A 16,260-nucleotide genomic window follows, 5' to 3' on the forward strand; every position below is an offset into this window, starting at 1 on the left:
TAACTGACTCTGGGAAGGTTGGTCCGGGCAGGTTTTTGGTCAGGTTTTGAGGACATGAGTTTAAGACCCAATCTCAATTCTCTGTTTTTTAGCCCTACCCCTCGTTTTTGATTGGCCCTCGCTTTTGAGTGGCTTCGACTTGCCCAGAGCCATAGAGAGAGAAGAGTTGTGACACTCTATGATCTCGCTGGCGGGGTAGTCAAGTGGTTCAAGCCTGTATAGTTCCAAAACACTCATGTTGTCATGTTCTTCTATGGGAATGACAGCAGCGATTGCGAAAAACACATACCTGTCACAGCCGCTGGCCAGGGTGCAGAAAATGGACCTCAATGCAGGCACGATATACTTGAACAAAAATATATTGTTTTATTTAAAACAGGATTCGCAGGCAACAGGCTCCAATGAGCATGAGCAAATCAGTATTGGGGGAAAACTAAGGAGCTTGGCTAGGCACTGGGGCACTAAAGCCCAGGGAAACAGAAAACTAGCAGTCGCAATGACCAAAAAATGTCCAATAGGAAGTCCAAAAACATGAGGGAAAAAAGTAACTTACCAGCCCTAGTGGGAATACCCAAGTTCTTGTTTGACTGTTATTGGATTATTGCATATTTGTAAATGTCAGTTTTACATTTGGAGTGGTAGGGTGACAACTGAAAGCTACTGAGATCCGTTTTTAAGTTTGAGGGAAAGCTCCACGTCCGTGTTAGCATTGGTAGCACTAGGTTACTGGCTTTAGGGGCTCAACCTTTTACCTTGCTACATCTGTTTTGAAATCAAAGACGATTCAAGATGTTCTTTTTTGCGCAACTGGACTCTTGGATTTCCTTGATTTTGCATGCTATTCGATTCACTTACCCCTGGTAAGGGAGCGATTGAGAAAGCAGAGTAGCAACAGTCCATTCAGCATTTAGTGTCCAGCCCACTTCTTCTGATGAGGCAGGAGCTGACCACACAACCATGATCAATTTAAGACTAAGCCATACACTATGTATCAAATATATTAAAGAATAACAACTCATTATGCTGGAATGAAAGAACAATGAGTGAGACAACAAGAATGTGTGTGTTTCTAACTGGGAAAGCAAGAACAAAGTGAAGGAACAGGGATGAATATTGTGTATACATAAGTGTTAACAAGAGAGGAATATGGTGGGGAAAGGTGACTATTAAAAAAGCAATACAAATAAAATATACCACTGGTGACTCCAGCTAATACAGATTCCACTGCCTAACATCAGCCCGCGCAACACACGGAAGATCTCAGTGACTTTAGAAGTAGCCCTACCTACGGATTTAAGATGCAGCATCTAAAGCTGTAGCAAAGAGTTTTGTGTTTTGAGTTTTTAGAAGAAAAATCATCTCCACGTATTAGGGGTGTAACGGTACACAAAAGTCACGGTTCGGTACATAACTCGGTTTTGAAGTCACGGTATGGTACAGGACGATACAGTTAAGGGGAAAAAAATTAAAAACTGCTTGTTTGTCAACAACGGAGAATGGCCGTAGATCAGCAGCAATGATAACACCAATAAACTTGGTTATGGCATTTGCATTTCTGAATTCCCAGACAGGGGTTGTTGAAATAGTGTCTTGAGCTGGGTTGGCACAGCTCGTTTTTTTTTCACAGCAACAGAGATAGTAACACCTGGATGGTGCCTTTTCAAATGCGTGTGCATGTTAAAGTGCTGTTCGTAGACACGGAGAGCCCTCTCCATAGCCGGAGAGCCTGTCAGAGACCCTCTCCGTAGCTTACGTGCGCATCCAATATTTTTTAACTATCCGTCGATTCAATGGACCTATTGGTCGACGCAATGGATACGGCAAGGGCTATGATTGATCCTCTAACAAAATAATTTCCGGAATCACTTCTCCAGTTTGACTTTGCACCTTAATTACTTTGTACATTGTTTACTTTGCACCTTAAGGACCAATAAAACACCAAATAAGATTTGAAAAGCTTTGAAAGCATGGTTTGTAGTCAACATATAAGATCGATTGGGCGGCAAATTGCTTTGCGTATCCGACATCCTGACGGAGAGCTGCTGAGCGGTCTCAGTAGTTACGGAGTCGGAGTAGTATACTTTGCCTAAACGGTCCGGGGCGAATTCCGGCTTCAATTTTGAAATTCCGCATCGCAAAACTAGCCTTTACCTTCGCCATATTAACGCTATGTACGCCACATTTACGCACCGCGGTCCAACTCTGTAACCACACCGAAGTGCCTGTACCGTGACGGTTCGGTACAAATACATGTATCGTTACACCCCTACCATATATACAGTGTCAGGCTGAGGTTTGTGGAACAAAAAACAAGTGGGAACAAGTATGAATAAGAACAACAAAGCCGACATAAAGTCAGTGTGAACAAGAACAACAAAGTAGAGCCAGGGGGTATCAATAAATAAAATAGAGTTATTAATTTGTGGAACAAGAACAATGAATGTGTGAAGAGTTGTGTGTGTACATCTAACTTGAAAAGCTTAAAATATTATAAGTTATTAACAACACCAGCCAGCTCAAGCTATACAAATAAAATTGAATTGAAAAAAAAAAAGCATACTGTGTCAAATTCCACTGTCTAATTCTTGCGAAATAACGTGTGTACTGCTTTAAAGAAAACTTTCCGCTGTTCTTACATTCCTGTTAGGACATTTCCAGTTAGTTACATGCTGAATCTTTGTCAGCATAGATTTTGCTGTACCTTGGATGTTTTAGAAAACCCAGGGACTTGGAGCGTCTTCACGGATTATTGCGCCACAACGAGTTGGCTCATGCAACCACATTTGTCCAGTTTCAGATTATGTTTTAAATTTGGTAAACAACACATATACCCTATTGCAAAATGTCACACTTTTCCTAATTTAAAATAGGATATTATCATGAGACATTAGGTCATTAGATTAGCATTTGCATTATACACACAATGTATTTTTGACCATATTTGGCCTCTTCGTTTTTGGCAAAATGTTGACCGATTTCTCGGCATTTGATTCAATTTCTTTTATTTAATTCACAAATGCGTCTGTTGACCATGAGGGAACTTGATCATAATTAACAGCCCTTCTCTCATTTGGAATGGCATTCAGGCGTAATTAAAATGAGCTATTTCTGATGTTCAACAGCATCCAGCCGGATTAAGTGGTTGTATATATATTATAATATACCGATTTATATTCTCCCAAGTTATCCTTTGAGCGGCCGATTGTGCTCCTGGCCCTTATATTTGTGGCGCTATTAATGAGTGATTTTGGGTACATTGTTAGCTTGGGTTGAAGTGGTTAAGGTGTGAGATTAGATGCCTCTAACCCAATTTGTCATTTATTGGTACCCTACACACAACAAAATAGTTTTGTCTACTTTTATTCCTCTTGTAGATATGCTATTCAGTAGGGGTGTAACGATACACGTATTTGTACCGAACCGTCACGGTACAGGCACTTCGGTGTGGCTACAGAGTTGGACCGTGGTGCGTAAATGTGGCGAATGTAAAGGCTTGTTTTGCGATGCAGAATTCAAAACTTGAATTCGGAGTTCACCCCAGACCATTTAGCTAAAGTATACTACTCCGACTCCGTAATGCAACTCCGTAACTACGGAGACCCCTCAGCAGCTCTCCGTCGGGATGTCGGATACGCAGCGCAATTCGTCGCCCGATCGATCTTATATGTTGACTACACACCATGTAAGCAGTGTTGTAAATAAACTACCAAAGCTCTTCAATTTTTATTTGGTGTTTTATTGGTCCTTAAGGTGCTAAGTAAACAATGTAGAAAGTAATTAAGGTGCAAAGTCAAACCGGAGAAGTGATTCCGGAAATTATTTTGTTGGAGGACCAATCACAGCCCTTGTCATCTCCGTTGCGTCGACCAATAGTTCCATGGCGTCGACGGATAGTTAAAAAATATCTATTCTATATATATATTCTATTTTATAATATCAAAATAGCATGCATATACATCAGTTATATTCTCAATTTAATTTACAGAGCAATCCCTGCAAAGTATTTAGGTTAACTATAAGAGACTTGGATTAGTGTGTGTCTGACAGGGGGGGGGGGGGGGCGTGCCATCACGATGGTGGCCCTCCATCGTGAAGAACTAACCCACAGGGGAGACCAAAGTAAACAACCAGATTTTCCTTCCCAAATGACACATAATTTATAACTATTAATGATCAAGCATGGCTTATAACTAATAACTATTAAAATCTCCTCATACTTTCCAAAATACATAACTATTAAACCCTAAGATCCACTAAACCCCATGAGGGTGAGGAGAGTGCCCCATGCGGTGGCTCCTGGTGAGTTAGGGTTAGGATTAGGGTTAGACATGTCAAAAGACGTAACTATTAAACCCTAAGATCCACTGAACCCAAATAAGGGTGAGGAGCATGCCCCATGCGGTGGATCCTGGTGGGTTGTGAAGCAGTTGGTTTTCATTAGGTTATGATGTCAGCAGCAGGTAAGAACTAGATGTGGTCCTAGATGTGTTATTAGATGTTTTCCTAGTGTTCCTAGATGTGGTCCTAGATGTATTCCAAGATGACTTCCTAGATGTGTTCCTAGAAGTGTGCCTTGGATGTTTCTCCGATCTGACAGCCTTGAGGTTAGAAGATACAACCTATGTCGCTGTGTGGCGACCCCAGGTATCAGCAGTGTTTAGAGTCGTCCTATGTGGCGACCCCAGGTATCAGCGGTGTTTAGAGTCGTCCTATTTGGCAACCCCAGGTATCAGCGGTGTTTAGAGTCGTCCTATGTCGCTGTGTGGCGACCCCAGGTATCAGCGGTGTTTAGAGTCGTCCTATGTCGCTGTGTGGCGACTAAATCAATTTTCGACTGTTTATCTTCGTTCAAAGCATTTAACAAATCTACACACTTCTATCTTCAATAATATCTAAACGGAATTTCAATATCCTTCAAACTTTCTTCAGAATCACAGTTTTAGTTTCAAACAGTCATATTCTACAGTTGGTCCCATTCAAGCCGTCTGCCCATTCGGACACTTAAATTACTTAAGACATCGTAACTCGGTCAAATTTCAACCATTTACCTTCGTTCAAACCATTTAACAAATCTACACACTTGTATCTTCAATAATATCCAAACGGAATTTCGATATCATTTAAACTTCACAGTTCACAGAATCACAGTTTTTGTTTCATACCGGCTTAGTTTTCAGTTGGTCTCATTGATTCACGTTGACGCTGGAGCGTGATGACGCTCAGCAGTGTCGCCAAAAGTAGCTCTATTGAGCTACTTTTAATCACGCACCGGCTCGCCATAGAGTGGCGAAGTCACGCCCCTTCCAGTAGAGTCCATGGGACCTATGAGGTTGAAAAATATGTATGGGTTTCAATTGAGAGAAAGTAATTATCTTCTGGTCCCAGTCTTTATGTGCCCCGGATTACACAGAGTGTCCGAGTTCGTCATGGTAACGACGGGGAGCGTGACTTAGCGACAGGTCAATTGAAGGCTATTTTCAATCGCAGGGCCCGTGAAATCTAAAATAGTTCTTTCAAGCTCATATGAGCTGTTATAAAGTCAGGCACCGGCGAACTGTTGCTGCATTTGCTACATTCTGAAATTGAGGCACTGCTCGGACGTCAATTTGCCTCTAGCCGTCAGAGGCCTCACGCCCCCCTGGGCTCTCTGGCCCCCGTCAGGTTGGAGAACCACTGTCCTACCTTATGAACAACTAAACAACGTAGGCTAAGCCTTTCCTTGTATAACCCCTAAAACGAAACACACTGCTGCCCTTCTGTCTGGGGCATCATTTCTACTAAGTTTGCCAGGTTTAATAGTCTCCATCGTGTTACTTACAGTTCTAATTGTAACTGAGGGTCTTTGGCCTATGGTCATTGATAAATAAATACACAGAGCCACATCCAAATGCAAGATTCATGTATTCTCAAAACGACAACAATTGACAAGCAATCTAAAAAAGGTATCCGCACCCACCCAGGCAAATAAAGTATAACATAATAACAAAAGAGATCTAAGGAGACCACCTGGTCCTGGTCCCATGATGATCCAAGTGGGGCTGGGAGGAATGTGTCCCTGAAGGTTCTGCCCGCTGGCTTGGGGACCCACCCACTGGGGGTCATGGTGGTCTTCCTGCCAGTGGTTCTTGCCCTCACTCGAATGGGTGACATGACCATTTACAAAATCTCCTTTTGGCCCAAGGCCAACTTTATAAATCATTGGTTAAAAATTCAACACCTGTTCAACCACTGTCCCCCTCCTCCTTCTTTAAGTATAAATCAAAGCTGGTTTATCCGCTGCGTCATCCGACTCGTCATGCGGATCCTCAGGTGGATTGTCTGGTTCAAGAATAATTCCTTTCTTGACCAGACCAGCCGTTAAGGCACTCATTGCTGCATACTTTCTCCGCCTCGAATCATAATAATAATAATAATACATTTAATTTAGAGGCGCCTTTCAAGACACCCAAGGTCACATTACAGAGCATATAGTCATCATAAATCGTTTAAAAAAAACAAGACATTGTGAAAAAATATATATAGATAATAATCATAGGTGAGAGTAATGTTATAATGAGTGGCCAATTTCGCTATTTGGTCTTTCGTTAATCGGTTAAGTAGCGCCGCACCAGGATTATCGATAAAAGCTTTGAAAGACGCCATATGTGACTTTACTTGGTTGTTATAAAATAAACAAGTTTAACACTGAAACAAATCAGCGGTCTCTCAAAGTGTGCGCTAGCGCAACACACGGAAGATCTCAGTGACTTTAGAAGTAGCCCTACCTACGGATTTAAGAAAAGCTTAAGGAAGTTGCGTTCATACCACGGGCGAAGCGCACAGAGATCAAGCTATGGTCAAAGCTTAACCGGCGCACAAACAAAGCACTGCAGACAGTAAACTAATGCATCACACAAAGGCAATGCACAACCCCCTTAACAAAGCGCTACACATGCAACGCAGTATTGTTTCCAAGAAACAGAGCGCAACCACGCAAAAAGTTTCAGTCAAACAGTCAACGGTAAAAACAGCAACACAGAGAAACTGTGCAAACGGAATCATGCATTTAACCAAATCAGCGGAGTTCCTTCCTCCCTAAACTGAACACTTTATTCCACACCTATTTACTGGCCGTACCGAGCTCGAGGTCCTCCACGGACCTCCTCCTCAGTTAAGCAGAAACTGTATCCATGATAACCGACGAGACGAGACTGTAACAAAATAACCTGTATACAGGATAACCGACGAGACTAGACTGTAACAAAATAACCTGTATACATGATAACCGACAAGACGAGACTGCAACAAAATAAGCTGTATCCATGATAACCGACGAGACGAGACTGCAACAAAAGAACCTGTATCCACGATAACCGACGAGACGAGACTGTAACAAAATAACCTGTATCCATGATAACCGACGAGACGAGGCTGCAACAAAATAACCTGTATCCATGATAACCGACGAGACGAAACTGTAACAAAATAACCTGTATCCATGATAACCGACGAGACGAGACTAGGGATGTCCCGATCCGATATTTGGATCGGATCGGCCGCGGATATTAGCAAAAAAATGCATATCAATATCGGATCGGCCTGCACGGGAAAATCACGATCCGGACTCCCGATCCAGTTTGTTTTCAAAACTCCGGTCCATGTTTTCGAGCGCACCAATGTAGGTAATCCATTCCAGTTTTTTTCAGCTTTTCCCCCCAAATCCGGTCCGCGTTGTTTAGCACACCTAGCGCACACTGTGTGTGTGGTAATTTGACTATTTTCTACTCAGGTTTTGTGTGTGTTGCTTTTATATATAATGTTATATTGTTTACAATATTGTTTACACTCTTGTTGTTCAAGAACTGAGCACTGATGCCAATTCAGTGTGTGTGTGGTAATTTGACTATTTATTATTTTGTCTATTTTGTGTTTATTTAACCCTGAATAAACAGGTCAGCTTCTCATTACCAACTATTGTGGATTATTCAAACTAACCTAATTAAGTTGGCTAGTTGTTCTTAAGAGTAAAACCCTTTTCAACATGAGTAGTACAACAAAATAAGTAAATATCTTTAATCTTTAATACATGCTTGGATCGGCCGGTATCGGTATCGGCCGATGCTAAAAGCTACAATATCGGTATCGGATCGGAAGTGCAAAAAGCTGGATCGGGATATCCCTAGACGAGACCACAACAAAATAACCTGTATCCATGATAACCGATGAGACGAGACTGTAACAAAAGAACCTGTATCCATGATAACCGACAAGACGAGACTGCAACAAAAGGCAGAATTCAAAATCTTGTGCCAAAGAGTCAGAAGACACGATCAATTCATGTTATGGCCCATTGTCTGGGCGCAGGCATGAATAGATAGACACGGATACAAGCCCCCAATCAATCCATGTTACGGCCCATTGTCTGGGCGCAGGCATGAATAGATCGACACGAGACTAACTGAAAAAGGGGTGTTTTTTTTCAGGTTCCCGCATAAAGTCATATGTGACTTAAGCGACCAAATGCCAAACAATTAGCTTAGGAGACAGAAAAAGGAAGAGGTGGCAAGGCTTAAGCCCAACCGCAAATCTTCATGTTGAGAGAGAGGCTGCTTCCAGAGTCTCTTCTGCTCAAGAGGTGTAGGCGATGATTGCCAATTGGCAGCTGGAAGCAGGTGAAAGCTAGAAAATAAGCCCAAAACACAATAGCACCAGCCGAGGTGCTAGAGTGCAAATACAACCTAAACAAAACAAAGAGGGTCCGTAACAGCCATGCTAAGACATTTACATATTTAAATTGCATTTTTTTTTTTTATCTGTATCTTGGGGGCATTAACCATCTGGCCTTGGTTTGGCATTGAAGTTTTTCCAAAATATGCCTTACGTTGTCCAAAATTCTCCATCAAATCAGAGTGACGCTCCTACCAACCAATCAGAGTGATGCTCCTACACTGTAAAAAATAAAAAGTTGAGCATACTCAAAATTGCAAGGCAACTTACTGCAATCAATTTTTGAGTTTTGAGCCCATCAAAAAAGGTCATTTTCTTCTTTAGACAAACTTGAAAGTTAGATTTATACCAACTAAGATTTTTATATTTTACAAACTCAAAAAAATAAGTCAGGGGTGTTAACTTAATATTTCAAATTAAGGTTAATATTATAAAAAAAAAAAAAAAACATTTCAAAGAATGCAAAACGAGTTTTAAGGTCACTTTATTAAAATTAATAATTTGAAAATTCCATTTTACATTTCTGAATGCCAGACAGCAATAGAACAAGCAACATGTAGCTAGTTCAGCAGCAGAGAATCGCTGTCTGAATGCAGCAAACCAAAGTGCAGAACAAGTTTGACATTATGGTCAAACCTGTTCTGCACGAGACGGGAGCCCAGGTTAAACGCTGACGCATCTCTCGTGCCTCATACACCGCACGATCCCGAGAGCTGCCTTTATTTAACACACACCCGCAACACACAGCGCACCGCACACCCAACCAACTGACATGCAATTCTCGGTAACGGTGGCGGCAACACTACGCACAATAAACAACACACAAACAATAAAGACCCCAAACCCGTTAACCCAACTTAACCTAACAGAAAGAAATTGACAAAAGGCAATAAACCCCTTTTTCCCAACCGGCATCACGAACACCCAGACTCCCCGGGGGGTAGTGTCGAAATGCGCATGTACTGAAGGAAGTAACGGAGCCTATAAAGGACTGTATAATTTCTAAAGGGATGTAATCTGACTCATGTAATCTATAACCAAATAATATCTAAACCTGTGTACATATTTAGCTAAGAGTGAGAGGAGACCAAAGCCATGTTTAACAATTTAATACAGACAATAAACTACCCTAGATATACACTTTAACGAACCTCGTCTGGATCGAGGGGGACCAGCCTCTTCCTGGGTCCCTCTGGCGACTAGGCCGCGAGCACGTGCTCCTGGATAGCTTAGCTCTTCGCTTAGCTCTCCGCTAGCTCTTCTCCACGAGAAACGCTAGCGGGCGAACGGACGGCAAACGCACCTCTGTCTGCCGATACACCGTGCTGCCGACAGCACGAAACACCACGAATATTCTAATTCGCTATATTTTGGCTTTACGTCCGCACCGTGCGGTTTCCAACTGCTGGTTACGATACAACGAACCCTTCCCTCGTGGTCGACTACGCGAGACTGATAATTGACTGCGCGAGTGACCGTATCACCCGTGGACTAAATCACTCCGTGCAGATAGGTCTCATTACGAACAATACACAACATGCCCGAACTGACGTAATAAAAGGGCAAACAAAGAAATGAGTAATACAATACCCCATTAACATAAAATCAATTAGTACACAACAGATAAAATGCACATTTAATCCCTGCAAGTATGAATTTATATGCAATTAAAGGGACGACAATATTAACATATGCAAACCTTCAGAACAGCGCATGTGCACCGTAGTAGGCCCAGCCTCAGACAGAGTCTGACTTAAACCCGTGTTTCTTGCTAACAAAGATACTACAGTGAGTCCAACTCTTGACCCAAAACTCAACATTGTTGGTTGGACTAAATTGCATTGCACAGTTGACATGAATACTTAATGTTTTATATTCATTTTACTCAGAAATCATAATGAGACCAACAATTTTAAGTTTTCGTTTTTACACTGTACCAGCCAATCAGAGTGATGCTCCTACCAGCCAATTAGTGAGGCTCCTCCTTTCTAAGCTTCGGAAGATTCTGATTGAAAGTAACTAAAAAACAGGTATAATCTAACAGGGCTCATTTGGTTGCCACCTAACAAATTTTGTCTTACCACTTTTTTCGCTGCTTGTCACGGAATTGGCCTTTCTTGAAATGAATTAAAAAAATAATTTGATTGCATGGCGGTCTTTTTTCTTTCATCTCAGCGGTGAGGTCTGTAGGGGGAAGGATAGTCTTGTCTTGCGTAAGGGTGTTTTGACCCTCGGCAGTGCCGAACTAGTTTCAAAACCCAATGGTTCCCTAACCCCTGCCTGCTCATTGGTGCACGTATCTGAAAGGTGTCTTTGGGTTTAAGCGTCGGCTAAATTCGCTGTGTGTCTGTGTTTCCTTCCTGCAGGTACCACCAGGCAGCCCAAGGAGGGAGAGGTGCCTGGGGTGGACTACAACTTCGTGAGTGTGGAGCGCTTTATGGAATTGGAGCAGAGTGGTGCCCTGCTCGAGAGCGGAACATATGAAGGTTGGTCCCTGCAACCCCACAATCCAGACTACACTAAACCAGTGTATGAGCGTTATGATGAGTGATGTGTTAAAGGACGTGTCCATTCTGTAGCGATATTCTATCCTCATCCTCATCCTCATCGTCATCCGCTTATCCGGGGTCGGGTCGCGGGGGGAGCAGCTCAAGCAGGGGGCCCCAGACTTCCCTTTCCCGGGCCACATTGACCAGCTCTGACGGGGGGATCCCGAGGCGTTCCCAGGCCAGTGTTGAGATATAATCTCTCCACCTAGTCCTGGGTCTTCCCCGAGGTCTCCTCCCCACTGGACGTGCCTGAAACACCTCCCAAGGAAGGCGCCCAGTGGGCATCCTTACCAGATGCCCGAACCACCTCAGCTGACTCCTTTCTAAGTAAAGGAGCAGCGGCTCTAATCCGAGTTCCTCACGGATGGCTGAGCTTCTCACCCTATCCCTAAGGGAGACGCCAGCCACCCTTCTGAGAAAACTCATCTCGGCCGCTTGTACCCGCGATCTCGTCCTTTCGGTCATCACCCAGCCCTCATGACCATAGGTGAGGATAGGAACGAAGATCGACCGGTAGATCGAGAGCTTTGCCTTGCGGCTCAGCTCTCTTTTCGTTACAACGGTGCAGTGAAGCGAACGCAATACCGCCCCCGCTGCTCCGATTCTCCGGCCAATCTCACGCTCCATAGTACCCTCACTCGCGAACAAGACCCCGAGGGACTTGAACTCCTTCACTTGGGCTAAGGACTCATTTCCTACCCGGAGTAAGCAATCCACCGGTTTCCTGCTAAGAGTCATGGCCTCAGATTTAGCGGTGCTGATCCTCATCCCAGCCGCTTCACACTCGGCCGCCAGCCGATCCAGTGAGTGCTGAAGGTCACAGGCCGATGATCCAATGAGGACCACATCATCTGCAAAAAGCAGTGACGAGATCCTCAGACCACCGAACTGCAACCCCTCCCCACCACGACTACGCCTCGATATCCTGTCCATGTATATCACAAACAGGATTGGTGACAAGGCGCAGCCCTGGCGGAGACCAGCACCCACTGAGAACGAAACTGACTGGCTGCCGAGAACACGAACACAGCTCTCGCTTTGGGAGTACAAAGATTGGATGGCCCTGAGGATAGACCCCCTTACCCCATACTCCCGCAGCACCTCCCACAGTTTCTCCCGGGGGACCCGGTCATATGCCTTCTCCAGATCCACAAAACACATGTAGACCGGATGGGCATACTCCCAGGCCCCCTCCAGGATCCTTGCGAGAGTGAAGAGCTGGTCCGTAGTTCCACGTCCGGGGCGAAAACCGCATTGTTCCTCTTCAATCTGAGGTTCGACGATCGGCCGAACCCTCCTTTCCAGCACCTTGGAGTAGACTTTACCAGGGAGGCTGAGAAGTGTGATACCCCGGTAATTGGCACACACTCTCTGGTCCCCCTTTTTGAACAGGGGAACCACCACCCCGGTTTGCCACTCCTTTGGCACTGTACCCGACTCCCACGCGATGTTGAATAGGCGTGTCAACCATGACAGCCCCTCAACACCTAGAGCCTTTGGCATTTCTGGCTGGATCTCATCAATCCCTGGGGCTTTGCCACTGCGGAGATGTTTGACTACCTCAGTGACCTCCACCAGGGAAATTGACGACGAAACACCATCAACCTCGAGCTCTGCCTCCAACATAGAGGGCGTGTTATTCGGATTCAGGAGTTCCTCAAAGTGTTCCTTCCAACGTCCGACGACCTCCTCAGTTGAGGTCAACAGAGTCCCATCCTTACTGTACACAGCTTGAATGGTTCCACGTTTCCCCCTCCTGAGGTGCCGGATAGTCTTCCAGAAACACTTTGGTGCCGACCGAAAGTCCTTCTCCATGGCCTCTCCGAACTTCTCCCACACCCGCTGCTTAGCCTCCGACACGGCAGCCGCTGCAGCCCTTCGAGCCTGTCGGTACCCTGCAACCGAGTCAGGAGTCCTCCAGGATATCATATCCCGGAAGGCCTCCTTCTTCAGTCGGATGGCTTCCCTGACCACCGGTGTCCACCACGGTGTCCGAGGGTTACCGCCCCTTGAGGAGCCTAAGACCCTGAGGCCACAGCTAGCCACCGCAGCTTCAGCAATGGAGGCTTTGAACACCGCCCACTCTGGCTCAATGCCCCCAACCCCCACAGGAATGCCGGAAAAGCTACGCCGGAGGTGTGAGTTGAAGATACCTAGGACGGGGGCCTCCTCCAGACGTTCCCAGTTCACCCGCACTACTCGTTTGGGCTTACCAGGTCTATCCGGAAATTTCCCCCATTCCCTGATCCAACTCACAACCAGATGGTGGTCGGTTGACAGTTCCGCCCCTCTCTTTACCCGAGTGTCCAAAACATGCGGCCTCAGATCAGATGACACGATCACGAAATCGATCATCGATCTTCGGCCTTGGGTACTCTGGTACCAGGTACACTTATGAGCACCCTTATGTTCGAACATGGTGTTTGTTATGGATAATCCATGACTAGCACAGAAGTCCAATAACAAACGACCGCTCGGGTTTAGATCAAGGAGGCCGTTCCTCCCCACCACGCCTCTCCAGGTGTCTCCATCGTTGCCCACGTGGGCGTTGAAGTCTCCCAGCAGAACTACGGAGTCCCCTACTGGAGCCCCATACAGGACTCCATTCAGGGTCTCCAAGAAGGCTGAGTACTCTGAGCTGCTGTTTGGTGCATACGCACAAACAACAGTCAGAGTTTTCCGCCCTACAACCCTTAGGCGCAGGGAGGCGACCCTCTCGTCTACCGGGGTAAATTCCAACACCGCGGCGCTCAGCCGGGGATTTATGAGTATCACCACACCCGCCCGGCGCCTCACGCCCTCGGCAACTCCGGAGAAGAATAGAGTCCAACCCTTATCCAGGAGTACGGTATCAGAGCTGAGACTGTGCGTGGAGGTAAGCCCCACCAGATCTAACTGATAGCGCTCCACCTCCCTCACAAGCTCCGGTTCCTTTCCCCACAGCGAGGTGACGTTCCACGTCCCCAGAGCCAGCTTCTGCCGCCCGGGTCTGGTCCGTCGAGACCCCTGACCTTCGCTGCCACCCATGTGGCTGCGCACCCGACCCCAACGGGTCTTCCCACAGGTGGTGGGCCCATGGGATGAAGAGAGGGGGGGTGCCACGTAGTTTGTTCGGGCTGTGCCCGACCGGGCTCCGTGGCAAACCCGGCCACCAGGCGCTCGCCATCGAGCCCTCCGTCTGGGCCTGGCTCCAGACGGGGGCCCCGGGCTTCCTCCGGGCCGGGTCACATCTCCTCTTTTTTCGTTATTCATTGGAGTTTTTTGAACCATTCTTAGTCTGGCCCCTCACCTGAGACCACTCTGCCATGAGAGACCCTACCAGGAGCACAAGGCTCCAGACAACACAGCTCTCAGGTTCACAGGGACACGCAAACCTCTCCACCACGATAAGGTGACGGTTCCAGGAGAGGTATTCTATATGTGTCAAAAACCGAACCCTCGGACGCGGGTATTAAATACATTGCTGCTCAGACGGAGCATCACCATCCACACACACACACACTGTACCGATAAACAACACGTTTCTGAAAAGCTAAACTTTCTCTCGGAAGGCGCAGTCAACCGCTGCCCAGACAGAGCTCCACACACCAGACAGAGCTCCACACACCAGACAGAGCTCCACACACACCGCCCAGACAGAGCTCCACAAACCAGACAGAGCTCCACACACACCGCCCAGACAGAGCTCCACACACCAGACAGACCTCCACACACACCGCCAAGACAGAGCTCCACACGCACCGCCCAGACAGAGCATTTCAGTCTTTCTGCTTTCAGTTTGGAAAAGTGTAAACAACCACACCGCTTTCGGCTCTCCATTGGACTGACGAGTTGTGACATAGTTGGGGATATCCTTAAGGCTTGATATATGTCGTTTTCAGAAATGTGCAACTCACCGAGTGTTTAGTTGGAAAAAAAAAAGGGATATATTTTTGATTTATTTAGAAATTAAATATAGCTTTGTGTGTCAGACCAGGATGAAATTCATACCATTTGCACTATTTGTGCAAAAATGGGTTTGCTCAATGCATTTGTTGTACCACAGTGACCTAGTAGAGACAACAGCTGTTGTTGCACAGAGACTGCAGGAACAATCACCAGAGACAAGGACGTAGTGGAGCGGTGTTTATTGGGGGCCAAAGGCATGTGTTGATGCATTTTAAGCCACTTTCTGAGGAACCAATTTTCTATTTTTTCTCGAGGCATTGTGGGAGATTTCTCAAAACCATCGCTTTTGAGTGTGCTGCTCGAAAATAATACTTTCAAGGGCTAGTTAGCCCTTCCCCTTAGCCTGCCCCCTGAATGATACGACTATAGGGACAGCGATACTCCTACGTGTGAATGTGCAAAAGCGAAGGGTAGGGCTATGAGTTAGGGCCAAGGGGTGAATTGGGATTGGTCCTTAGCCTTTCATAGTTGATACATATTTGATGTATGAATAGTTTAGAGTTTATAAATCAAAGTTTCTGTTTTTCTTTTGGCGGATGTAGAGGCATACCTTGAGGTGTCCTTGAGATTATTTTCAGATTTTCAGATCAGCTTAAGGACATTCAGCCACATTAAGCTACATTAAGTCACATTAAGATACATTATGCCCATTTGGTTCAATTCATTTTAAAAAATTGCATAATTTCTTTCTTTTTTTAATGAACATCTTAGCATCTCCTCATATTTCTCTAATGACTGTATGAAGGTACATTTTCCATTTAGAATTAATGTCATCAAGCCCCATTAAGCTCTTGTTTTCGCCTAGATCGACTCCTTTAGATCTTCTTTTAAATATTTAAAATTGTACCGGCCTACGTCATCGTTTGTTTACATCCTGACAACCTGCCCTGCAACAGACGACGCGATGCAGAAAACATGTTTCCAAACGACGAAATAACATAATACAGATAGCGGATCGCTATCTGTATTATGATAGATAGTGATAACACTTGTTTTTACTTTATATTTGTATTGTATTTAATTGTTTAATTGAAACAATAAAAAAAATTGCCCGCGA

At 45.3% G+C, this 16,260-nt stretch overlaps 1 protein-coding gene across 1 annotated transcript in view; it reads left to right on the top strand.

Annotated features, from left to right (window-relative positions):
• The window catches only part of LOC130389480 (membrane-associated guanylate kinase, WW and PDZ domain-containing protein 2-like), a 129,186-nt gene that overhangs the window by 35,780 nt on the left and 77,146 nt on the right, over nucleotides 1–16,260 (top strand). The window contains exon 3 of the mRNA XM_056599285.1: nucleotides 11,073–11,192. Within this exon, the coding sequence (XP_056455260.1) occupies nucleotides 11,073–11,192 (120 nt within the window). The remainder of the gene's footprint in view (nucleotides 1–11,072; nucleotides 11,193–16,260) is intronic.

This window comes from Gadus chalcogrammus, chromosome 9 (assembly GCF_026213295.1).
Source record: "Gadus chalcogrammus isolate NIFS_2021 chromosome 9, NIFS_Gcha_1.0, whole genome shotgun sequence".
NCBI lineage: Eukaryota > Metazoa > Chordata > Actinopteri > Gadiformes > Gadidae > Gadus > Gadus chalcogrammus.